The following is a 27,290-nucleotide window of genomic DNA, read 5'->3' as shown; positions in this document are numbered from 1 at the left end:
CACCCAAAATTGGAATACCAAAAACAGAAAGGGAAGACACCTAGAGGGAAAATGGGAAGCGCTGCACACCCCTAAAAGTTATAACAAACACAAAAAGATTTCCCCGATGGGGCTTTTTAGCAGCGGAATAGCAAAGTCAAATATCTTTGTCATGATTGTATAAAAAGAAATTGATTTATTCAAAAAATGTCCAGTGTCATAATGTAATTCAATACAATACAATGTATCATCTGGTTCAGAGATTATATATTACATATTCCACAATCCAATAAAAACAAACATGTATAGTTACACATTGTTATAATATTATAGAGTAGTAGAGCCCCGACGCGTTTCGACCAACATACGGTCTCTTCAGGGGGACAGGTGGATCTGGAAGAATATACATGAATTCAGAGTTAAAACATGTCAGTGTAGATAACATTGGGTGAACCAATGATGGTATATTTACCGCTCAGAAGTGGAATAGGTATTCCTATCACCCAGGATTCTAAGAGCCATTTAGGGAACCCGAAAGATCTCCGATGCTCGCCCCGTCTACCCAGGGAGGAAGAAAGCACACCCCGAGGAACTTACAAGGAGCCACACTGTTCACGCCCCCGGAGGGACGGAGGGACCTGCGCCTGCAATCAATACCCAATAGTAATCAATTAAGTAATTGTATAAAATTAGTGAACTCATAGCGGTTTCACCAGAGTATCATTATATTATAAATGATTCTAAGCGTATATAAGTACATAAATAGATAAAAGGACTGACAATACAAAACGGGGGTTATTAATTAATAATTTGGCACTGTATTATGTATGTCCCATAAACATAATAATTTGATCAATATTAGAAAAAATTATGTAAAAGATATAAATGTAAAAAAATATATGCAAATAATAATCATGGCAGTGAAAGTGCATGGTGAGGTATGAGTGGCAAAAGTGTATGTGTGTGAGTGAATGAGCACCATCAACGAGTGCTATGATTAGAATGAAACAAAACAAAACAAAAAACAAAACAACAAAACTTGCATGCTGTGAGTAAAAACTAAAAATCAATAAAAAGGCAATGAATGCTAAAAAGCCATTGTAAGAGTGTGTGTGTGGTGATGTGAGGTGCCATCATAATAGCAATAAAATTTACCTTATGCAGAGTGAAAGTTCATAAGAGCTTTAAAAATATTAGAATGTAACGATTGTTTGTTGTTAAAACCAACCTGCTATTACGCAGGAAGGATAGGGACTCGGATGCCAGAGAGTAATAAGTGCAATACCCTCCATCCAGGCAAACATGTATTTCTGGATTGCTGGAAGACGTCCAGTCTTTTATACATAATTGGCAAATAGGGTCATGCTGCGCAGGCGCCTGTACCCCCTCCTCCCCCCGAGAAATATGGCATGAGGGCCGCTGGGTGAGCCGCCCACGTGTGGCTCCCTCGGCGTTCCGGAAGGCTGCAAAGCCCCGACCTCTGTCGTCATCTCCTCCGCAAAACGCGTGACGTCATGGCTCAGCACGCACGCCACACACGCATGCGCACTTCGCCAAAGCCAGTCAGGAGACAAAACCGGGACGCCGCCGGCAAGGATAGGCTCAACCCGGCGGCCGGATTGACTCCCAACCGCCGGTTATAGCACAAAATGGCGGACATGTGGACAAGCCCACAGGCCGCCCTACCTTGCCGGGAAGTCCTCGGGGGGGCCGGACCCCACCCCTAAGAATCCAGGGGCGAACCATCAGAGGTCAATCATGACTCCCAGTGGCCCCAAACCAGATAGCATAAAAACCTAAATCGTAATAATTGGACATCTAACCATTGCATTTGTAAGATGGTAAAAGCATAAAATATCCAATAAGGACTATTTATATTTGACTGTTGCACAAGAGCTGTCTACTGCCATACCACCCTGGTTATCCGCATGAAAAATTCCAATTACAATATATCCACAGAAATCATTTAAGATATTCGGGCATCATCCCATGCAGGGATCCATAGTGGATACATCCTGATACATGGAGAGGGAAAAGACTGGATCTCAATCCAATCCCCCTTTGTATAATTTATTGTAGAAAATTGGAAAATGCGGAGGTCGGGTGGTGGCGGAGAGACACATAGCCCTTGTCTTCTCTCACAAGGTGTCATAATCTGTGGGAAAATCCCATGTTTATAAGCAGAACAGAAAAAGAGGGAAACACTTCTTCTAATGGGGGCACCTGTCCCATGCACAAATAAATAAAATTGACTTAAAACATTATAGTATCTTTTTCATAAATAAAAAGAAACCTAGATTTCACCACTGGAAGCAGACGTTGCTGAGAGCTGCCTTGCCTGATGAGTAACCATGTTGTTCTGTGTGTATGTGTACAGTGCATCCGGAAAGTATTCACAGGGCTTCACTTTTTCCATATTTTGTCATGTTACAGCCTTATTCCAAATGGATTAAATTCATTATTTTCCTCAAAATTGTACAAACAATACCCCATAATGACAACATGAAAGAAGTTTGTTTGAAATCTTTGCAAATTTATTAAAAATAAAAAAACAAAGAAAGTCCCATGTACATAAGTATTCACAGTCTTTGCTCAATGCTTTTTTGAAGCACATTTTGGCACCAATTACAGCCTCAAGTCTTTTTGAGTATAATGCTAAAAGCTTGGCACACCTTTTTTTTTGGGCAGTTTCTCCAATTTGGCATCGGTGCACAGCCATTTTCAGATCTCTCCAGAGATGTTCAACTGGGCTCTGGCTGGGCCCCTCAGGGACATTCACAGAGTTGTCCCATAGCCACTCCTTTGTTATCTGGCTGTTTGCTTAGGCTCATTGTCCTGTTGGAAAATGAACCTTTGTCCCAGTCTGAGGTCCAGAACGCTCTGGAGCAGGTTTTCATCAAGTATGTTTCTGTACATTGCTGCATTCATCTTTCCCTTGATCCTGACTAGTCTCCCAGTTCCTGTCACTGAAAAACATCCTCACAGCATAATGCTGACATCATCATGCTTCAGTGTAGGGATGATATTGGCCAGGTGATGAGTGGTGCCTGGTTTCCTCCAGACATGATGCTTACCATTCAGGCCAAAGAGTTTAATCTTTGTTTCATCAGACTGGAGAATTTTGTTTCTCATGGTTTGAGAGTCCTTCGGGTGCCTTTTGGCAAACTCCAGGCGGGCTGTAATGTGCCTTTTACTGAGGAGTGGCTTCCATCTGTCCACTCTACCATGCAGGCCTGATTGGTGGAGTGCTGCAGAGATGGTTGTTCTTCTGGAAGTTTCTCCTCTCTCCACAGAGAAATGCTGGAGCTCTGTCAGAGTGACCATCGAGGTTCTTGGTCACCTCCCTGACTAAATGGGGTATTGTTTGTAGAATTTTGAGGGAAATGATGAATTGAATCAATTTTGGAATAAGGCTGTAACATAACAAAATGTGGGAAAATTTGCAGACAAGCTGACATATACTTTTTTCCTGCAAAAAATGGTTTGTAATTTTTATTTTTAATAGAACAAGATACTCAAAAGATACTGCGGGTCCTGCGTTCTCGGAAAGCCCCCTTTGTGAAGAAAAGGCAGGTCATGAATCAAGTCTTTGGAAACTACCGTCAAAAAATGACAGAGGAGAGAAAACAAAAAGAAAAAGCAGGTTTGCATTTTTTTAATAGCCGAGAATGAAAAAATTCCTCCCATATAGGGATTCAAGATAAGCTTGAGTGTCCTTCGAACTCCTCTCTAACCTGAACTCTGAAATATAACCTTTTGGTATTCCATTGAGCTGCGGGCTGGGTCACTCCCCACCCCCAAAACACATGAGGATTGACTGAGCCCATGGCTTGGGGTACAAAAAGAGTTTTGGCTAAATATGAGAATGCCCAAGCTCATCTCCTGGAGAGATCCAGACGAGCGGCCATATTGTCTTGTCTATGGCTGCAGGGAGAATACTGGGAAAGATCACACTGATCCATTGATCTTTACTTTCACAGCATACATCCACTGGCAGATGGTAAATCATTATTATTCATGGTCTGGGTCAACATTACTCTTTTTAACCAAGAGTCAATGTTTTTGTAGGGGTGAACGTCGGCCTAAACAAATGTTTATTCAGTGCCCCTTCTAGATTATTGTATTTCTTCTAGATCTTTCCAAAATTACTGCATATCATAATTTTGCCATTCTACCTTTCTGAAGGAGCTTTTACAATGAAGACCTGTCTCTTCTGCTCTCTCTTCTAGTGCAGGATGACTGGTCTTTTATCCGTTCCAATCTCCCCTCCCCCTGTAGTTTTCTGCCATAAGCCCTAAATGGACCTCCCAGCTATCCAAAGCTTTCTTTGCACAGACTAGGTATAGGAGAGTGATGAGGTCACCCCTACTTGTATAAAGTAATATGTGAGTGCGCTAAAGTGTTTGGTGCACAAAGATTCATATCCTTTGTGCCTGTGGAGGAATAGTGTTTGTCCCCGAAGTTCAGATTTAAATAAATGCAAATAAAAAGAAATTTCAGCTATGAATAAGTTTGTAAAGGATTTCTGACCTAGAGGCAGCCATTTTTGACCATTACATAAGCAGGATCTGCTTTTTCTATTGCAGTACTACACATTGGTTATACTTTACTGCTTCTTTTTGCACTGCAAATCTATGAGTCGGGTGACTGGTTGAAAACAATGCACTCCCTATGTGGTTGATATCTTATGTCAAGATTGGTGAGAGAGACTGATTAAAATACAGAAATAAGATATGCCTGTGCTCAAATCCCAGTAGCTTCTACATGTATATAATCCATCAGGTGCTAAAAGGGTGTGACTGCATGTTAACACTACAAATTCTGGATGAACCTTGTGCACAGTGCTATACACCCTTTCTAGTAGATTTTGTTTTAAAGGAAAAAAAAAAAGAAAAGAGAAAAACAGGGATTTTCGGTTTACAAGACCTGACCGTCGTAGCTCTCCTACAACTTGTCTATTTGCCCCAACATTGGCAGTATATCCACTGGAGTATTTGAATTTTGCAGAGCAGAGTAGGGACTGGCTATAAAGGGATTACTTGGATGCAGTTGGCCAGCTTAAAGATGTATTAACCAAAAATCCCTAGTGATTGAAATACAGAGCTCCATCTAGTGAACGATCTAAAAATCTATATATTAATTGCAATAAGAAAAATATAAAATAGCAACTTTAAAAATAATGTAAAAAACTACATAGAAAATGATTTTGAAGCAAGCACTTTAGTATTCATTCTGTGTGCTCACTGAAAATACACAATAGGTGTCATATGAAAGCAGTATTCCATGTTCAGTTTTTCGTCTTTTAGTAAACCAGTTAGAAAGGAGTTGGAGTCTTCTTGGCTATGGTTACTGACAATTATCCCAGTTCCCTAATCAATTCTCTAATCTGTATCACATGTTGTTTGTTACAATGATCTTTATTTTTAGGAATGCGATTGTTCTATTTTCAATTCCCACTGCCGAAAAAAAAAATCGTTATGGCAGAGAACAATATTTAAATCTCAGTGAATTGAGTTTGTGCTTTGTGAAGTCTGTTGGCACACTTGGATATTCAGATCCCCGTTGATTCAAATGCTTAAAGGCTTATTTCATCTTTTCAACCAGGTTTAATTTTAAGGGTGTATCATGAAACCTGGTCAAATTCCTCAACAAATAACCCACCTCCTGTTTTAAGAAGGCTTTACTGTGCTTCCAAAAAAGAAAACAAAAGTAAATTGCTCTAAGCAGCTGCCATTTCAACTAGTAAAAAGTAGGTGCACATGGGTAAGGTATGAACAATACAAAAATTCCCCAGCACTCAGTCAAGTAACTTGGCACAGAAGACCTAATAAACTATTCTGAGGCGTAACTAGAACCTTCAGAGAACCTGGTGCAAGAAACCATGAAACATCAGTGCTGCCTATCGGTGCCACCCATCGGTGCCCATCAGTACTGTCTATCAGTGCCTCCTAAGCAGGACTCTGAGCTGAGAGAATCTCTTTCATACAGCCCAGAGCCTGCACTGACAGTCCCCCCCTCCCTCACATGAATGGAAGAGGAGAGAGCTGATCTGCTCCTTCTCCTCCTGCCCCTCTCCTCCTGTGTGCGCACTTTGGGAATTGTGAAAGACAGGAGCCGAAAGGATCAAATTCAGCTGCTTGGCTTCAAACTTCCTGCAGTGCACATGGGAGTAGTAGCAGATTGTATCTCTACTCTACCATCTGTGCAAGGGAGGGGGAACTGTCAGTGCAGGCTCTGGGCTGTATGAGAGAGATGCCCTCAGCTCAGAGCCCTGCAGCAAGCAACCCCCCCCCCTCCGACAGTGGAGGAACAGCAGGGCCTGGTCGACCTTTGCTATCCTGGTAGTTCCGCCACTGAAACTATTATGAAGTATAGTGAGGAATAAAAAGTATTTGATCCCCTGCTGATTTTGTACTTTGCCTACAAAGACAGTCTATAGTTTTAATGGCAGGTTTATTTTAACAGTGAGACACAGAATAACAGAACACAACACAGAGACCCAGAATAACAAAAATATCCAGAAAATTTATTTGCATTTTAATGAGTGAAATAAGTATTTGATGCTTTCGCAAAACATGACTTAGTAGTTGGTGGCAAAACCATTGTTGGCAATCAGAGGTCAGTAATTTCTTGTAGTTGGCCACCAGGTTTGCACACATCTCAGGAGGGATTTTGTCCCACCCCTCTTTGCAGATCCTCTCCAAGTCTTTAAGGTTTTCGAGGCTGATGTTGGGTAACTCGAACCTTCAGCTCCCTCCACATATTTTCTATGCGATTTAAGGTCGGCTAGGCCACTCCAGGACCTTAATGTGCTTCTTCTTGAGCCACTCCTTCGTTGCTTTGGCCGTTTGTTTTTGTGTCATTGTCCATGCTGGAATACCCATCTATGACCCATTTCCAATGCCCTAGCTGAGGGAAGGAGGTTCTCACCCAAGATTTCACAGTACATGGCCCCGCCCATCGTCCCTTTAATGCAGTGAAGTTGTCCTGTCCCCTTAGCAGAAAAATACCCCCAAAGCATAATGTTTCCACCTCCATGTTTGACGATGGAGATGGTGTTCTTGGGGTCATAGGCAGCATTCCTCCTCCAAACAGCGAGTTGAGTTGATGCCAGAGAACTCGATTTTGATCTTATATGACCACAACACTTTCACCCAGTTCTCCTCTGAATCATTCAGATGTTCATTAGCAAACTTCAGATGGGCCTGTACACGTGCTTTCTTGAGCAGGGGGACCTTGCGGGCGCTGCAGGATTTCAGTCCTTTACAACGTAGTGTGTTGCCAATTGTTTTCTTGGTGACTATGGTCCCAGCTGCCTTGAGTTACTTGACGAGATTCTCCCGTGTAGTTCTGGGCTGGTTCCTAACCGTTCTCATGATCATTGAAACTCCATGAGGTGAGGTCTTGCATGGAGCCCCAGACCGAGGGAGATTGACAGTTATTTTGTGTTTCTTCCATTTGCAAATAATTTGCGATGGTCTTGTAGTCCATTCCAGCCTTGTGTAGGTCTACAATGTTGTCCCTGACATCCTTGAACAACTCTTTGGTCTTGGCCATGGTGGAGAGATTGGAATCTGATTGCTTTTGTGGACAGGTGTCTTTTATACAGGTAGCAAGCTGAGATTAGGAGCGCTCCTAATCTCAGCTCATTACCTGCATAAAAGACACCTGAGAGCCAGAAGTCTTGCTGATTGATAGGGGATCAAATGCTCTCAGTATTTCACTCATTAAAATGCAAATCAATTTATAACTAAAATGCGCTTTTTCTGGATATTTTTGTTGTTCTGTCGCTGACTGTTAAAATTAACCTACCATTAAAACTATAGACTGGTCATTTCTTTCTCAGTGGGCAAATGTACAAAACCAGCAGGGGATTAAATACTTTTTCCCCAAACTGTATGTAACGCTATCTCTAAAATCTTAAATAAGCTTTACCATGTACTGACAAAAGCAATTTTTAAGTCTTTCAAAATCCTTTGATAAAATATCTGGTGATCCTTCCATGAAGGTCTTGTTCAGGCATTTCCTGTTATGAGTGACAATGCTGTGTTCCTGTACCCAGTTGTGCTCTTGCATTGTCACATGGGCTTCCAATGGACCATAAATTACTATTTTAACACATACACACACACAACACTACACAGGCATTGCCCACTATTGGGAAACCGCCCTGGGAAATGCCAAGCGGTCATCTCTGGAGTAAGAGTAAGCAAGAAGTGGCTGCAAAGAGACTGCAGCAGATCAGCAGCACTGAAATGCAACAAAGGGTGAAAAAATGAATTTGGCCACTTTTCAGGCCTCACCATAAATTGGTCTAAATCTGCCCTAATGTTCCTTGATGAGGTCCCTGAACCGGGCAGGGGGCCCTTGTGCCCCATACCCATAGCAACTAAGTTTAAAGGGGTTGTAAAGCTTTGTTTTTTTCTTTTCTAAATAGGTTCCTTTAAGCTAGTGCATTGTTGGTTCACTTACCTGGTTCACTTACCTTTTCCTTCGATTTCCCTTCTAAATGTTTTTTTTTCTTTGTCTGAATTTCTCACTTCCTGTTTCTCCAGTAAACTTCACACCATCATCAAAGTGGTGTTTAGTCAGCCAGAACAGCTTAAGCCTCATACACACGATAGGACTTTGTACAAACTTTCCCTTGGATTTTTGTACAAAGGGCGTCGGCTGAGAACTTGTATTGCATACACACAGCAGGACTTTTTCAGCCAACTTTCACCAAATCATGTGGTTTTTCTGCTCTTTACCGCCACCTTTGGTCAACTTCTGTATTGTTGTCTGATCTTTTGCATTGGTTCTTGCATGTTTGTACTTTGTACAAAAGTCCTATGGTTTTTTGTACACACGATCAGACTTTGCTCCATCGGACTTTTGTTGCCAGAAAGTTTGTCCGTTCGCACAGCCAACAAAAGTCAGATGAAAACCAAAAAAGTTTGTCCGATGGAGCGTACACACGGTCGGATGTTGCTCCAAAACGGCTCATTTGCATGTTTGTTGTCAAAAAGTCTGATCGTGTGTATGGGCCTTTACTGAACAGCTTACTGAGGAGGAACAGGAAGTGAGAAATTCAGACAAAGAAATAAAGAAAAAAAACATTTTGAATGGAAATCGAAGGAAAAGGTAAGTGAACCAACAATGCACTAGCTTAAAGGAACCTATTTAGAAAATAAAAAACAAACCTTTACAACCCCTTTAAATACCTGGGCATACATGTCTCCCCTGCGCTGACGGAAATTTGCAAATTGAACGTATATCCCATGCTAACTCATTTTTAGAGGTAAAATAAACATATAGAACAACCTTAGAATGTCCCTTGCGGGAAAGACAAATCTCATCAAGATGATACTGATGCCACAGTTCCTCTACATACTGCATAACATACCAGTTGCCATAACGCTAAAGATTTTCAGAGTAGTAAACTCCTTGTTTAGGGTGCTGCTGTGGCACAACAAACCCCCTAGAATTAAACTCAAGCAATTACAACGCCCAAAGGGGGGGGGGGACCTTGCCTTGCCCAACCCTTGGATATACTACCTAGCAGTGCAGCTTTAGCATTTAATAGGGGCCATGACTCCCTTATCTGGGGGCTCATCTGCCAGACTTATGCAGCTCGGCTCGGGGGCGGAATCTATACCTGAGGGACTAGAAGCCCAACAATTCCAAAAACCTAACAAAGTAATGCCCACTTACGCACTCCTTCAGAAGGTGTGGAACAAGGTTAAACAACTACAAAAGGTAACAGGGTTCACGGCATTCAGCCCTATCTGGGGAAACAAAGCGTATTCAGAACAAGCCAACATTCATCAGGGACCTAGATGGATTCCAATGGGTAATACCCACATGAGGCAAATCTTCCACAACGGGGCTTTGCTTCCCTTTTAAAGATCTGCAATCCAAAGACTGCCTTCCCCAACACATGCTCTTCTACTACGTGCAAGTCCAACATGCTGTTAGGGCACATGGGGAGGCTATGGAGTGGAATTTGTCTTCCACATATTACAAGACGCATCTGACATGAAGGGCATTATTTCCCAATGCTACAACGTGCTACTGTCCTCACTCCTAGAGGGGGACATCCCATGAAAGTAGTGATACACTGGGAGGTGAATTTGGGTTCAGTTGAGGGGGAGCTGTGGGAAGAGGCATTACAGGCGGTGGACACTTGTTCGCTTAATGTTGCACAAAAGATATCTCAATTATACATCCTGCTGAGAGTCCACTACACACCTGTAAAACTATACAAAATGGGCAGAAAACCTGATCCACTATGTTACAAGTGCAGGGCAGCGCTTGTAGATCTGATTCACCTCCTTTGGTGCTGCCCAAAACTACACAGATATTGGGCGGAGGTTCTGGCTACACTAAATCGGGTGTTCCAGACCACTGCCCCCCTTGAACCACTACATTGCTTGCTGGGGGTGCTGGAGGGGGTGATAGAAGAGGAGGGGAAGAGAACCCCCTTTGCTAGGGCACTATTTCAGGCTAGAAAAATGATATTTCTGAACTGGAAATCGGCTACACCACCCAAAACTAAAGTGCAGATACAACATGTAGGTAAAGCACTAATGAAGTACATATACCAGTATAGAGGGAATCACGACAAGTTTGATAAACGATGGGGTGCATGGCTTGATGTGCCGGGGCTTAGTCCTATGGAACTGGCGAGACTGATTGGGGTCATGTAGGAGTAGTGGAAGCCATAGTTCCAGTTGGAATGTAACAGAGCTCCGGAAGTTAGTTATGGGATACAGGCAGCTTGGGGTAGAAGACATGAATCGACCGTAAGACACAGATGGTGGCAGCTTTGAAGGTACCATGCATGGTAAGTGCACCTAGTTTGATTGTTAATGATTGTAACCATTGATGGAACATGGAAAAAAAACTAAGATTATACATGTACTGTGTTTCATTTTGGAATGTATTATCTGTTTTGTGAGCAATAAAAACCTTTCTGATTTAAAAATAAAAATAAAAAATAAAAAAAATAAAATAAAAAGGGGGGGGGGGTGAAAAAATGATTGTGCTTTGGAAAACCTTTTGTCCTAAAGTTAGGTCTACCTACTTGAATCTAAATGTTAAAACTGTTTAATTAGTCCTTTTGTGCTGACTAGTTGGACTGAGCTTAAGGGAATCTTTTTGTGTTCAGATTTATTAGTATAAACTTAGACACATGTGAAAAACACATAGTTTGATTATTATTTTTTTCCTTTTTATATATATTGTACTGTTTTCTTAAGAAATGTATTTCTTTCTTTGTAGAAATACACTGACAGCTGCAGCCTGCAAGGTTGGTTTGCTAACATGACAATGTGATAACATGATTAGGAACCACTAATTGTTATTAGAGTATTGCACAGAGCATCCTCAATCCTCCTCTTCTGGGGTCCCCTGTCGGCACTCCTGGCTCCTCTTCAGTAAATGGCCCCCTTTCCAAAGAAAGCTGATTTATATGGGGGCACTCATGCAGGCTTGCTCCTGAGCTGCCCTGTCTGCGTCTATTGACACTCCCGCCCCCCACTCCCTTGTCACAGAACTTAATTGACGGCAGCGGGAACTGCTATCAATCTGCTCAGTGAGGAGGGACAGAGCTGGGAGAGATGCTGCTCTCATGCACATCGCTGGATCAAGATCCTTGTTCAGGTAAATATAAGGTGGCGGTGGGGGGTGGGTGGCTGGGAGGATTCTGCCTTTACATCCACTTTAAGGGGGACTATAGTTTTTTTTTGTTTTTCACCCCCTGATACATTCTAACTCAGAACAATTATACAGAACAGATAAGTAAGACAATACAGTAAGTCTTTTTCTACCCAATTGTTCTGGCTTAGTGACTTGAGTATGAAAAGGGTCAGCATGACAGCCAGGTAGTAAGTAATTGCAGGTAAAATTTCCCTGCACAGGTGCTTGTTGCTAGTTCTCAGGTAGAACATAAATCTGGTTTTGGTAATGTGCCCATGAAACTAATGGATTACAGTTGGCAGGTGGCTGAAGAATGTTTGGTGGTCATGTATTTCTGACTCTAAGCAAGGGGTTTTTTATTTTTTTGTTTTTTTTGTTTTTTGTTTTTTTGTTTTTTGCTTTTGTTTTTACCAGTACTTTACGATGAAGCCTGTTTCATTTTCATATTTAACCTTGTGGGTTATATTGCTTTTGACTGGTGTTTTATGTTTCCTTCATGCCAAAGCATCTCCTCCTCCAGTTCAGATTCAAGAAGTGACCCATCCAGATTCTCGCAGTGTGGCCTACAGGAAGTGCCCCAGGGATGGTCAGAGCAGCAGCACAAATTGGTTCTCACCGTCTGACAATAGTTTTAGCTTCAATTTCTGCCCAGAACAAACTGATGACCATGAAGGAGTGGGGCCAGGAAATGCAGAGGACAGCCAAGCCATATGTAGACAGACTGAAGTCAACAGTATGGGCAACATGTTGGGCACTCAGGAAGGGTCTGGCTTCACCTTCAGTTTCCAGATCCCAGAGAATACAGCATCTTCATCTCCAAACTGTGATGGTCATGCCTCTACTGCAGACACTTCAACTGACCAGCCCAGCACTAATCATTCATTGTCGGCGGTCGGAAATGTAGCAGAGTCACAAGAAGCATCATCGCAAAGTGTGTCTAGTTTGAGAGATGCTTCGGGGTTATCGGCCAATCAGAACTTAACGCTGGAAGCTGCTTTGCAAAGTTTAACTGACTCTTCAAAGAAAAAGAAGAAGAAAAAGGCTCAGAAAAAGAATTGTGCCCAGGCAGAAAATAAGGCGAAGGAACACAAAGCAGACACAGAGAAATCACCTCCAGCTAGGGAAGATGGTCAGGTAAGATGATTCACAGATGTTGGTATTTAAAGTGGTTGTAAACCCTCCCCTACAACTTTGTCCCATGTGAATCAGCATAAAAAACCCTAATGAACACTGCTTGTAGATATCTCCTTACTTGCTTTAGTATTGTAATCCTTTTTGTTCTTTAGAATGATGTCACTGAGCATGCCCAGATCTCCCCTGATTTACGGCACACTCTGTCTTATCTATCTGTTATCAAGACTTCCTACGGCACACATCTCTGAACTCCCAGCAGGCTGCTAATCACTCAGAGCTTCCTTCTACACACCATGTGACCATGTGACCTCACATACAGTGTAAACCAGGGAATGGGACAGCAGTACTGCAGTCTTATCAGCTGAAGTCATACAGGCAAACACTAGGTAATCAGCACAAGTAAATACTATGAAATAAACAAGTCAGCTATGAACAGGGAAGCAGGGTTGCCATAGAAACGTTGGATTGAGAAGGAGGCTTGGTTAACAGTACAGGAAGTGCTCAATATAAGGGCAGAAATACACTCCACTGTGGACTCAGAAAACAATACTTAAGATGGTGCTGCCTAACCCATGGAAATAAGTTTTTTAAAGTTTCTTTAAACAGTAAGTAATATGTGATTTGGGCTGGATTACAGTGGCTATAGTTTGATAATTATTTATTATAATGGACTAAATGAAAAGAAGCATCAGAGTGGGAGCGTTTACTTCCTCTTTAAAAAGGTCCTTGCATATTTTTTAAGGAATTTAATTTTGCTAACAAAAAAATTACCCCAGTTACATATTACTGTAAGGAGTCTTGACCAACTATTCATTCTTTGAAAATGCTGAGCTTATGACACCTCCCAGTGCTGACAGAGTTCATGGTATGTTGGCATCTTCCCTCATGCTGGTGGGTGTGTGCCTAAGCATCATAAACTTTCAGAAGCACGAAGGGTAACAAAAAAACAGTGAGTAAGCTGCCCTATGCTCTTCTTCTTCCTTTTTTATTATTATTTTTTTTTTTGTATGCCTACAATGCCTTAAAGTATTCAAAAATGCTAAATGGGTTTCGATTTTTTTTTACAAACATCTGAAAAGTGTAGCGGATTCTGCCCCCTTTACTCTGATACTCCTAACTAAAATCTAGTGAAACCAATTGCCTTCAGAAGTCACCTAACTAGTAAATAGAGTCCACGTGTGTGTGTGTGTGTGTGTGTGTGTGTGTGTGTGTGTAATTTAATCTCAGTATAAATACAGCTGTTCTGTGATTGCCCTCAGAGGTTTATTGGAGAACCTTAGCGAACAATCCACATCATGAAGGCTAGCGAACACCCCAGACAGATAAGAGATAAAGTTGTGGTGATGTTTAAAGCAGGGTTAGGTTATAAAATAATCTCCCAAGCTTTGAACCTCTCATGGAGCACTGTTCAATCCATCATCTGAAAATGCAAAGAGTATGGCACAACTGCAAACCTACCAAGATTTTGCCATCCACCTAAACTAAGAGGCCGGGCAAGGAGAGTATTAAGCATCCAAGAGGCCTATAGTAACTCTGGAGGAGCTGCAGAGATACAAAGCTCAGCTCGGGGAATCTGATCACAGGAGAATTATTAGTCGTGCACTCCACAAATCTGGCCTTTATGGAGGAGTGGCAAGAAGAAAGCCATTGTTGAAAGAAAGCCATAAGAAGTCCCGTTTGTAGTTTGCGAGAAGCCATGTGGGGGACACAGAAAACATGTGGAAGAAGGTGCTCTGGTCATATGAGACCATACTTGAATATTTGGCCAAAAAGCAAAATGCTATGTGTGGTGAAATACTAACACTGCACATCACCCTGAACACACCATGCCCACCGTGAAACATGGTGGTGGTAGCATCTTGTTGTGGGGATGTTTTTCTTCAGCAGGGACAGGAAAGCTGGTCAGAGTTGATGGTAAGATGGATGGAGCCAAATACAGGGCAATCTTAGCAGAAAACCGGCAAAAGTAAGAGACTGAGGCAGAGGTTAACCTTCCAGCAGGACAACAACCCTAAACATACAGCCAGAGCTACAATGGAATGGTTTAGATCAAAGCATAGTCATGTGTTAGAATGGCCCAGTCAAAGTCCAGACCTAAATCCAGTTGAGAATCTGTGGCAAGACTGCTGTTCACAGATGCTCTCTATCCAATCTGACAGAGCTTGAGCTACTTTGCAAAGAAGAATGGGCAAAAATGTCACTCTCTAGATGTGCAAAGCTGGTAGAGACACCCAAAAAGACTTGGAGCTGTTATTGTAGCTAAAGGTGGTTCTACAAAGTATTGACTCATGGGGGCTGAATACAAATGCACAAATTTTTCATGTATTTATTTGTAAAAAATGTTGAAAATCATTTATTTTCCTTCCACTTCGTAATTATGTGCAACTTTGTGTTGGTCTATTACACACAATCCCAATAAAATATATTTACATTGGGGGCGTGGCCTGAAGCTGCATGCGGTGAGACATGGCTGAGCTCCACAGGCGGGATACTTTTTACTCGATTCTGACCCTATTTACTCGAGCTATCCTGCTGGTAACCTTCCTTCGAAGTCCCGATGTACTGTGGCGACATGTCACCTCCCCGCACACCGACTGACGAGGCCGCAAAAAATGGATAAATTCCACCATCGGGACAGACACTCCCAGACCAAAGATGCGGCTCACTGTCCTCATCGCTGGCCTCTCGTGCTGCTAACGAGCAAGATCCTGGAAGCAATCTCTGCCTGCCAAACCTCTCTTACCATCTTAATAGAGAAGGTCAAGGTAGGTATCTCTCTGCTCTGCCAAGATATGCCTCCCTGAAGGCATGGAGAGTAATAACCCTGCAACATTTCTTGAGGATCTGCTCGTCCCAAGGTATTGGTGAGAGGCCTTTTCACAATTCTTTCTGGTGGAGCGTGCACATCGGATGCCTGCCAAAAAGCCACCTCAAGGAGTGCCACCGCAGGTCTTCATTGCCAAATTACTCAATTGTAAAGACTGAGATGCTATCCTCTACTTGGCCAGAGAGAAGGACAACATACCACTACATAACCATCAGATCCTGGCATTTCCAGATTTCTCTGCGGAAGTCCAGAGACAATACAGCCAATTTACAGACTTCAAGAGGCGCCTGCGGATCTGCCATTTGAAATATGCAATGTTGTTCCCTGCTCACCTCGCCGTGTCATTGGTGAGGATCGCATACACTTCGTTGCGAAACCAGGAGCTGCCACTGCCTGGCTGAATCAGTTAAACCCTACTTGAAATGTGAGTACTGTGTGGGCCTCTGCCTGGCAACTTTCGTCCTTGAATTGGAAGATCCTGCATGTTACCCGGGGAGCCGGGAGGGTTAGGGTGTTCCTATTTCTGGTAAATAATTTCTGTGATTATACTTTGTCAGACCAAGTATATTGCTTTCTACTCATATGTTGGTTATATGGTATTCTGTTATATGTGTTCTGTTCTATTGCTGTTGGATGCAAGGGTTTCTATAACCATTAGGCCTTTTATCTTGTTTTATGTTTTTTCCATGGCTAGTTTTAAATGCATGTGATGTCGGTGGCTTACGAGACAAACTGAAACACACCGCAGCACTGTCCTTTCTTAAAGACCAGCAGGTGGATATAATAGACTTATTGGAGACTCATGTACAGGGATCCTTGCAAGCGGGCACTGCAGCACCCCTGGATTGGATGGGCTTTCCATGCCACTCATACTGTAGATTCCAGGGGCGTCTCTGTGCTTGTAGCCAAGTCAGTGTCCTTTGAACTCCAGACTGTGGTGTTGGACCCCCAGGGTAGATATGTTTTCCTACACCCTAAGATGGCAGATGACCTATTATTAATTTTGTCTTTGGTATGTTTCTCCCCAATATAACTCCACCATTCTTAGTGAGGGATTTTCTTTTATGGCAAAACATCCCTCTATATCGGCTATCTGGTTTGGGGATTTTAATATGGTGGCTTATCCTTGTCTGGACTGAAATGAGCCTGGGATCGCAGACACCTCTGCTGGATCGGGACACCAGGTTTAGTCGTCTGATGGCGAGCTTTAATCTGGTGGATACCTGGCGGGCACCTACATCCTAATCGGCAAGCCTATTCGTGTTTCTCTAGCTCCCCCTCTACCATGTCCTGGATACATTTTATTTGGCTCTCATGTCTTTGTCTTTTTTGACACTAATGCTGATATGTCCTTGCCACTGACAGTCTGGGAGCAGTTAAAAAACATGCCTGAATGCTTCTGACCGAATACATTTCCAGGTTTAGAAAAAATTCTAAATCTGTTTATGTTCAAGCTACTGCTCAGCTGACTGAGTTGGAAGAACAATATGTGTCATTGCCATCACCTACTCCACTGGCACAATTGAAACGCTAAACTAGGGTGGTTGATCAGTTGTGCCAGGAGCGAGCTAGGCACAAGTTAAGATCTTTGAGCAGGGTGAACATTCGGGTAAACTGCTGGCCTAAATTCCTCCTTTATTGAATTGTATTGTGACTGAACTGTCTACGCCAATGTTGTAAAGCGCTGTGCAAACTGTTGGCGCTTTATAAACCCTGTATAATGTCAAAAGTGTCAGCGTTGGGAATTGGCAGTTTAATATGCAGCACTTTCACTGTTGAGTGAAGAAGGTCTGCTTGAAATGCATAGATTCCTAAAAAGAAACAAAGGCAGTGCCAGCTGGAACTCTCATATTTTTCAGTGAGTAAAAGTTTAATTGTGGTTGGTTGCTATGAGCAACATCATCATGACTTTTTAGCTAGTCATTCATTAATGCTGTAATAATATTACCTGGAGATTCATGATGTAAAATTACAACCAGAGTAAATGCAAATGTGTACATATTTATTTATTTTACAAAGTAACCTGTTACCTCTCATGTCACAGTCAGGAGCCAATGACTTGCAAAGGGAGCTGGACTGGTGTGTGGAACAGCTGGAAATAGGACTACAGCGACAGAAGTCAACATCCAAACAAGGTAAGAATATCCCTTTTTGTACTGATTAAGGCCGCCTTGATATATCGCGTGTCACAATAAACTGATGGAGGATAAACTTTGAAATCTAACTTAAGCCAAAATGTTTTTTCTAGTTTTGGATAGAGTGGGGAAGTGTTTAAATCTTTTTCAGATTTTTATCACCACCTATAACCCCCTTTGGGCAGAGCCCAAGACTTTTTTTTTAAAAGCTGGCGGTTGGCATACACAGCATGCCTGTAGCTGCAGCTCTGTATTTCGGACTAAGTTCTGACAAGGATCCTACATGTAAATCGTCTTTTGCTCTGGGGCTACACAGTGGTGACCAACATAGTACTAATGGCAGCATAATTTTGTTGCAGCTGCCCGCCACCATGCAATCACCACACGAAAAAGATCTGCATGGTTTGTATAGGTAAGGGGGTCGTCTCCAAGGGAAAAAGTTTTTGATGTTAAAAGGGTGCATTCAGGTGCTAACTGGAATCTCTGTATTTTAGTCCAGCACACCCAACTAACAGGAGCTCATCGTGGGAAATGAGCCAAAGATCCTATCCAAAACATGGAAGTTCTTCTTCCAAGTTACAGAGATTCCACTGTTAAATGAGTACTCCCAGATCTTGTTTAAGAGAATTGCCACTAAAGTTCAACTGCCTTCTATTTACTTTGTCAGAAGGATTACTGCTGGACAAGAGTGTTTGAAAATACTGTTTGACAGAGGTAACCAAGGGATGACAGTGTTGAAAGCATGGAGGGTGATCTGACTTATGTTTGTTATGAGGTACCTGGCAGAGTTCTCTTCATACCTAGGAGGGCCACATGCAGATCCCTCCATAACCAAGCAACCTTGTGAAACAACCCAAGCCTAGTCCCCTTTGTTACCCCCAACACACACACACACACACACACACACACACACACACACACACTTTAGTGGAAGGGGAACTTCCTGATGATGATGAAGATGTAGACAGATTATGTTCTATTCAGACTTTAACTTCACCCTCGGAGCTCTTTGTTTTGTGGTCAAGCAAGCTATTAATTGGGAAGAGCCAGAAGAGGCTTCCAAAAATCCTTGAATTGCTATTCCTATGCGGAAAAATTACAGTGTTTTTTTCTAATGGAGGAAGTACGAGGAGTGTCTAAAGTTCAGCGAAAGGTCCGGCAACGTGGGCCAGGTCCACGCACATGGCTATCCAGAGACACATAATAAAAAAGCCACCTACAGAGGAGTACATGTGACCGTTGGGGTAAACCCGCTGCAGGCAGTCTAACATAGTCAGTGTAATACCACGTACACACGATCGGAAATCCCACCATCAAAAGTCCGATGTGAGCCTTTGGACAGAAATTCCGATCGTGTGTATGCTCCATCGGACTTTTGCTGATGGAATTTTTGCCAGCAAAAGATAGAGAGCAGGTTCTCTATTTTTCCATCGGAAAAACCATCCAAGATTTTTCCGATGGAAATTCCGATTGTGTGCACGGGGCATTAGAGGTAAGGTCACAGTGTAATGTAGCTTTGGATTTGGGTAAGTGGAAGATCTGTTCCCGGTTTGTGCTGCACAAGCTGACAGACGAACAGAAAGCAAAACGCATGGAAAGCTCTGGAGATTTCATTACCATGTGTGACCAGGATCCATCCTTTATGTAAACCATCGTCACAGGGGATGAGACCTGATGCTATCAGTTCAATCTGGAATCCAAGCGGCATTCGGTGGAATGGCTTTCACCGTTATTCCCGCGACCCAAAAAGAGTCGCCTGCAAAACTCCAAGGTCAAGACAATGTTCATCACGTTCTTCGACAGCGATGGAATCATCCATAAGGAATTTTTTCCTGCGGTTCAAACCGTCAGCATTCTATGAGGACGTTTTTGTTTGGCCAGAGTTGCACAGGACTGGGCAGCGGATGCTGCTGCACAAATACGCACCTGTGCACTATACGATCCATGTGCACTAATTCTTGGCTCAGCGCCGCATACCTGTTCTCAATCATCCACCGTACTCCACTGATATGGCGCCTGCAGACTTCTTTCTGTTTCCCTGCTTGAAGGGCATTATGAAAGGCTCACATTATGCAGAAGGTGCCGGAAAGCTAAGAATGTGCGATAGCGATTCTGCAATTGATTCATACAGAGGCATTTGACAGTTTCCAGAAGCTGTATGAACATATTTAAAAGTGTGTTGTGAAGAATATTGATCATTTTAAACGCTTATAAAGGTAATTTGTATCTTCTGTTTTGTTTGTGTTCGGATACCATTCACCAAACTTTTTAGACACACCTCGTACATTTTATTATAAAGGAAGACCAGAAGTAGACAAACAAGAAGCCAGTGCTCCAGAACCACCAGATAAAGCCCTCCTTGTTGATACTCAGATGTGGCCACCTTTGGTGGGAACCCAGTAGTGGATGCAGCAGTAGTGTGGTTAACCAGCAGTGTTAGTCTAATGATGGAGCACTCTATGGGTTTAATGGACTTAAACCGAAGAGTGCAAAATCTGGTGGTAGTAGATTCCAGAATTTAAAGTAAGTAAACTAAATTAATCATCTGCCCTTACTCAAGATGGCCACAACCAGAAATGCTGCTGGGGGCATTTTTCAAGATGATTTCATAAAAAAATAAATCCATGGAGTCATGGATGATGGGTGAGTTTGCTTTGAATATAAAAAATTAACAAAATAGCATTTTTGGTTTGTGGCTCTCAGAAGAAGTGTAGTTCCACTTTGACCTTGGGCTGAAAAGGTGTATAGTTTAATGCCTAGAAAAAAGGACTTTTTCAGTTTGCGTACATCTCTGAATCTATACAAACTTTTCTAACCAACAAACCACATTAACAAAAATACAGTGTGATAGAGGAACTCATAAGGAGGTCACCCATATAGAAAAAAAGATAATGAACCACATCATTTGCACGTAAAAGCCTGTCCTACTTACCAAGCTTGATTGAGTTTGTATAGCACTCATTAGAACTCATTTTTGGTATGATGTGTATGATATGCATCACAATTGTAATCTAATATAGCTTGCCAATATCTTGGGAAAATCTCATCTATAACATAACATGCATATATTTTATAATACATTGATTAGGGTAATACCATTGATCTGTATTCTCTTCATGTAACCTGTTCCCAGTTTTGTTTGTCTTCTGCAGCATATCGCCAGCCAAAAATGTCCACACTTTCTGACCAGCATTTCCTCTATTCGATCTCTGACTGTCCTCTCAAGCATTACATATATTGAACATTACATGCAGTCATTTGATGATATGATTTTGATGTCAGGGGTTGCATTTGAGGCAGCTCATAAGTTGACAACCACTGGTTTAATGGCTCAAGTTTATTTAGAATTCTTTTGCTCTATTGTTTTGCATCATATCATACAAAAAATATCATAATAAAAAAATATGAAAAACATAAAAAATATACACAATAAAACTCCAAGTAAAACAATAATTTAAATTTTATTTACTAGGTGAGTATAATTGTTTTTTGTTTTTTTTAAATCCCAAACTTCTCCTTTAATGGAATTTCAATATTTTAGCAAAATCAATTTGATCAGTGACGGTGAGACGGCTTTTGGTAGTTTTTAAGGGTGAAATTAGCTTTAAATGGCTTCTGATGGGTAGGGAAACGCCAACTATATTTATTTTTTTGTGCTAGAAGACAGACTGTTATCTGCCTGATTATTTTACAGTGTAATAAAAAACGTAAGCGTAATAAACGTAGTAAAGTAAAAATGTAAAGGGACAGTATAAAAAAAAAAAAAAAAAAATCAAATCCATAAAAATAGGGAGAAAATCATAAAAAAAAAAAAAAAAGAAAATATAATTAAATATAATCCAAATACCACACCCTCTACATCAGGTATATCCAGATTCCAAATGCCAATTGCAGCCCGTGTTCTGGTTTAATATGGTCCCACTGGTAATTTGGATATATATATATATTTAGCTTTTGTGGCCCCCAATGATTCGTTGGGTATTTATCATTCAGTTCTGGCAGCCTCGGAGGAGACAGGACAAGTGCCATCAGATTACATAGAGGAGAATCTCCTGTTTACTCGGCGGTCTCTGTAATAGGAAGTCCCGTCTGTTTTGGCAAAATTTAGCAAAATTGATTTTGATTGAACTGCTCCCCTCATCCCTATGGGTCCATACACACTAGGAGCAAAAAGAAATGCCAGAACCTCTGGAAGAAAAAGCAGCAGCTGCTTTATAGTAGCTTAGATTGCACAAGAATTTAGGGGAGTTGATGGGCATTTGCTTTTATAAGTGTTTTTTTCTAAAACATTCCCCCCTGCTCATTCTTCGTTATAATTAACGTACACTTTTTTTTTTAGGCATATTTATGAGCGTTTTAGCCTTTTTCTGCCTGAAAACTTCTCTCAAACACAATTGTGATTTATTTTTATTTATTTTTTGTTATGCCTTTTAAGCGCCCTAATGTGCATGGACACTTAGGCTGCTTTCACACTGGGGCAGTGCGGGCGTCGGGGGTAAATCGGCGCTATTTTTAGTGCCACTTTACCGTCGTTTTAGCGCTGGTATGCGGCCGCTAGCAGGGCAGTTTTAACCCCTGCTAGAGGCCGAAAAAAGGTTAAAACCGCCCGCAAAGCGGCGCTTTGCCGGCGGTATAGCCGCGCTGCCCCATTGCCGGTGGTATAGCCGCGCTGCCCCATTGCCGGCGGTATAGCCGCGCTGCCCCATTGCCGGCGGTATAGCCGCGCTGCCCCATTGCCGGCGGTATAGCCGCGCTGCCCCATTGCCGGCGGTATAGCCGCGCTGCCCCATTGATTTCAATGGGTAGGAGCGGTGAATACACCGCTCCTTCACCGCTCCAAAGATGCGGCTAGCAGGACTTTTTTCACCGTCCTGCCAGCGCAACACTGGAGTGAAAGGGGACGGTTTTTTCAGGTGCTACACAGGAGCTATTTTTAGCGATGTAGCGCCTGAAAACCACCTCGGTGTGAAAGGGGCCTTAGGGTAACATTGAGCTGCTTCCACAAGCAAGATAAAAAATGCAAATCTCCAGTAGAAGCATTTAAAGCAGAGCTTCACCCAAAACGGGAAGTTCTGCTTTAAGGACTTGTCCCCCACTCCTCTTAAAGAATTGGCACTTTTGAGGAGCAAGTACTCAATTTTGACAGGTTTCCACTCCGACCACCTATGTCAGTGTTTCTCAACCTTTTTCCAGTTGGGGGGGCCCTTGAAAAGTATTTTCAGTCTTGAGGCACCCCTGTCCAAGGCTTGGTTCACTTTACTGTGTGCAAAATTGCGCTGGTTCCTGACACACAGACAAATGCTCTGATCTTTAGGGGTGTCATTAATTATTAATGGTACGCTACATATTGGCAAACATGGGGTGCTTTTGGTGCAGGGCAATTTTAAGAAAAGGGTCAGGGAGTTGTTTTCCCTGCATTTCTGGGGGGTAGGGAAGCCCATTGAAATGAATGGGCTGCCCTGCACGCAGCATGCATCCACACAGATGTGAACCAAGGGCTTGTTTGCATGTCAGGATGGAGGGGTGGTAAAACCACATGGTTGAGCTGCTTTTACCACCCCCAACTGCTCCCCCTTTAGCTGCAGAGGCAGCAGCTGGGGGTGTACACATGCTGCAGCTGCAGTTGGCGGTATATCCAGGGTGAATGGGGCTGCACTGCAACCACCCTGCAACTGTGTGCATTGCACAGTTGTGGTGATTCTGCATTTACGGGCTTAAAACAGGTTGTGAGGAGGCAACATATTGCCCCTTTACCACCTGCCATAGATGTGTACACACGCACATATGCACACAGACAGACACATGTACACACATGCACATGGATACAGACACATATTTACACATCCAGACACGTATGTACACATACAGGCATATGTACATAAACACATTTGTATACACACATGTACACACACATACACAGACACGTGTACATACACGCACAGGTGTGTATACACAGACACATGTATATAGCTCTTTAAAAAGTTCTAGTACAATATCTTTCCTGCACTATAGGGGGAAGCAGAGAGCACAGCACACTCCCCCCCCCACATCCCCCCCCCATGATCCTGTGGTACACCTGAGGACCTCTGACGGCACCCCAGAATGCTGCGACACACCGCTGGCACACTGGCCTAGGTGATCGGAAGCGAGCGTTCTCCTCCCTCCCCTGCAGTCTTCTGGGACACGTGACAGGTCTCCGACTGCTTGCCCAGTCTTCTGTAGCTGACTTTTTCATAGGAGGCTGGAACTAATTTGTCATGGTCTTTTTGTGCCCCAAAAGTACAGCTGTAACTGCCTGTCTTTGTTTTTTTTTTGTTATGAAGAATCGTTTTTGATCCTGAGTTTCTCTTGTATAGTGGAAGAAGCAATGCGTGCTATCAAAACACTGCGTAGCGAGAAAGTGGCATTGGTTAAGAAACGGCAAGTGATGCGCGTAATGTTTGGCGATTATCGACAAAAGATGGAAGAAGAGAGACAGAAGCAGCTAAAACTGATGCAAACAGGTGAGTAACCCACTGAGGTAACATGAAAACTGGAGAGGGTGTTTAGAACAGAAGTCTGTTACAATCAATGGGAAATCAAATTACATTCCTGAGTCTGCACCAGCGAAGCTAAATTAACGATTTTGATTGGTTTCCTTTTATGCTCTGACAGCACTTTTGATTTTATGTATTTGATTAAAACTTTCAATGCACCACACTTAAGTTTAAAAAAAAAAAAAAAAACTGAAATTGTTCCATCTTGTGTTGTGAGTAGAAAACCTCTGAGACAACGACTAACCTGTGAAAATGCAGGTTGCCTGGCCTTCATATTGAGACTTATGTTTTATTAATTTTTGATTATTGACCTGAAACAATTGGGCAGAGTAGAAATTCTGGCTTTCCTGATGTACATACAGTAGTTCCAGGTCATCGACTAAGCCAGGCAGCAAGCATTTTCAGAAGGTCTCTCAATAGAGGTGAAAAAATAAATAAAATATTATCACTGATAAATAACCTGGCCAATCAAACTACAGATTGGCATGTAAGGATAGCCAGTCCTGTGGATGAAAGAATCTTCCCTGACGGATATTGTGTTCTGAAAGCCAGCACCCGCAGCTGTCAGAATAGCTGAACTGGATGCAGCCACTGTTCAGCTGAAATTTTTCATCTGACTCCTTCAATTCCTAGATCTAAGCATATTGGACAGGAGAATTCAAACAGGACTACCCCCATTCAAATTTCAGGCGGTTCATCAGGATTTTTATATGAGCAGCTTATGTAAGAGTCTTTGATAGCAAGACCAATTTAATTCTGTCTTTTGCCTTGACAGTATGAATGGATTTTAAATGACACTTCTCACTGGACAAAATAAAAATAACAACTTTGTGTCTAGACCAATTTTTATGTTTTTCACACACACATTAAATTCAGTATTGTTTGCTAGAAAATGACTCCAAACATTATAGAAGGTTAGCCCATCTCACCACTCCTCTAAGGCTGGGTTCACACTGGAGAATGCAGCCGCTCACAGCAGGAGTCTGTTGTTTCTCCATTCACTGTTTCAGAAAATTTTTGGCTTATTTCAGACCTGAAATGGACCAAAAGACGCACAGGGCTCATGTGTATTTGGCACCAGAGCCACTGCGGTGATGTGTGAACTGGCTCCGTAGAGAGCCGGGCACAATCTCCTGCTATGTAAATTGGATGCGGAGAAACCTGCATTCAATTCGCAGTAGTGTGAACCCAGCCTAAAAATTACATAGTTAGGCTGAAAAAAGACACATGTCCAACTAGCTCAACCAAAAAGAAATCGTACAATCCCATATACACAATCCTTCACCCACAGTTGATCCAGAGTAAGGCGAAACACCCCAACAAAGCATGCTCCAATTTGCTATAGCAGAGGAAAAAATTCCTTCTTGATTCCCCCCCCCCCCCCCCAAGAGGCAATCGGATTTTCCCTGGATAAACTTTACCTATAAATGTTAGTACCCAGTTACAGTATACTATATTGTGTACATTTAGGAAATAATCCAGGCCCTTTTTCCAGAACCACCTCTGGAGGGAGTCTATTCCACATTATCACAGCTATTACTGTGAAGAAACCTTTCCGTATTTGGAGATGAAAGACTCCAAATACGGAAAGGTTTCTTCACAGACGTGTACAGAGTGCCCCCTTGTCCTCTGTGATGACCTTAAAGTGAATAACTCAACACCAAGTTTACTATATGAACCACTTACCGTATTTATCGGCGTATAACACGCACCCCAATTTAAAGCGGAAGTCCGCCGTTTTTTTTTTTTATTTTATTTTTTTAAAGCTAGCAGCTACAAATGCTGCAGCTGCTGACTTTTAAAATAATGACACTTACCCGCCCAGCGCGCCCGCGATGTCGGCACCCGAAGCCGATCTCTCGATCGTCTCTCGGGTGCTGCTGCCGCCATCTTGGCTATGGGAATCAGGAAGTGGAGCCTTGCGGCTTCATTTCCCGATTCCCTACTGCGCGTGCGCGAGTCGCGCTGCGCAATAAGGATGGTCCCCGCTGTCTCTGGAATCCGTGTGTTTCCCAGCAGACAGCGGGGGACCTTCGGAAAGGGGCATAGATATCTGCGGAAAGGGGCGTGTATTCTGCAGATATCTATGCCGGAAGTGGGTGCAGATACCTGAACTGTACAGGTACCTGCACCCCCCTCCCCCCTGAAAGGTGCCAATTGTGGCGCCGGAGGGGGGGAGGGTTCCAATGAGCGGAAGCTCCACTTTAGGGTGGACCTCTGCTTTAAGAGGGAAATTCCAGGATTTTTTTTTTTTTTTTAAATAAACCACTTTGAAGCAAAATGGTCAGTGAGCATCAATGCAGCCTGATCTGTGCCCATATGCAGTCTAATCAGTGCCCATCTCATCATGATGAATCTACATGCCATAGTAGAGGACACAGCCCATATATTGCACTGTTATCAGCATGTGGATGCATGCACAGCCAGCACATTAGCTGAGTGTAATCGATGCCAGTGGGACTGATCTGTGTATGTGAGTACAGCTTATAGCGATGTGTTCCTCAGTGACTCAGAAGTTGGTGGCAGCAGAGGATGGATAGTGTGCACATGAATGTAGTATATACTATGGTACAACTTACTTCAACACTACAGGAATCACTAGTCCCTGTATTATTGTACATGTTGCCATCGAGGGGAAGGAGGGGGCGATTGCTGCCAAAATAGAGCCGGATCTCCTGTGTACTCGGCTTGACGTCACGCTCAGTCCCGCCCCTTGTCCCGGATCCTATGATTGACACAATCGTCACAGACGTCCATGCTAGGAGCCATCTAGGGGGCAGGACTGGGCGTGATGCCGAGCCGAGCATGCAGGAAATTCAGCTCCATTTTGGCAGCGCTCGTCCACTCCTTCCCCTCGGTGGCAGCCTATATCGGCATATAACACGCGGGCAAAATTTTCCCCCTATTTTAAGGGGGAGAAAACGCATGTTATACGCCGATAAATAGGGTATATATTTGTACATGTTGATCATATCCCCCAATCTCCTTCTCAAGAAAGAA

General features: G+C 42.7%; 1 protein-coding gene across 2 annotated transcripts in view; it reads left to right on the top strand.

Annotated features, from left to right (window-relative positions):
• CUNH8orf33 (chromosome unknown C8orf33 homolog) overlaps positions 1–27,290 on the top strand; it is a 62,286-nt gene that overhangs the window by 32,286 nt on the left and 2,710 nt on the right. Inside the window, exons 4-7 of one of the 2 annotated variants that reach the window (XM_077449212.1) lie at positions 3,485–3,622; positions 12,164–12,792; positions 17,664–17,754; positions 24,111–24,257. In XM_077449212.1, coding sequence (XP_077305338.1) covers positions 3,485–3,622; positions 12,164–12,792; positions 17,664–17,754; positions 24,111–24,257 — 1,005 coding nt within the window. The remainder of the gene's footprint in view (positions 1–3,484; positions 3,623–12,163; positions 12,793–17,663; positions 17,755–24,110; positions 24,258–27,290) is intronic. The other variant, XM_077449213.1, reaches the window with a different exon arrangement.

This window comes from Lithobates pipiens, unplaced genomic scaffold, assembly GCF_037356315.1.
Source record: "Lithobates pipiens isolate NorthernLeopardFrog02 unplaced genomic scaffold, aLitPip1_a1.2 Scaffold_22, whole genome shotgun sequence".
NCBI lineage: Eukaryota > Metazoa > Chordata > Amphibia > Anura > Ranidae > Lithobates > Lithobates pipiens.
Note: the sequence above shows the minus strand (reverse complement) of the source record. Positions and strands in the feature narration are given on the sequence as shown.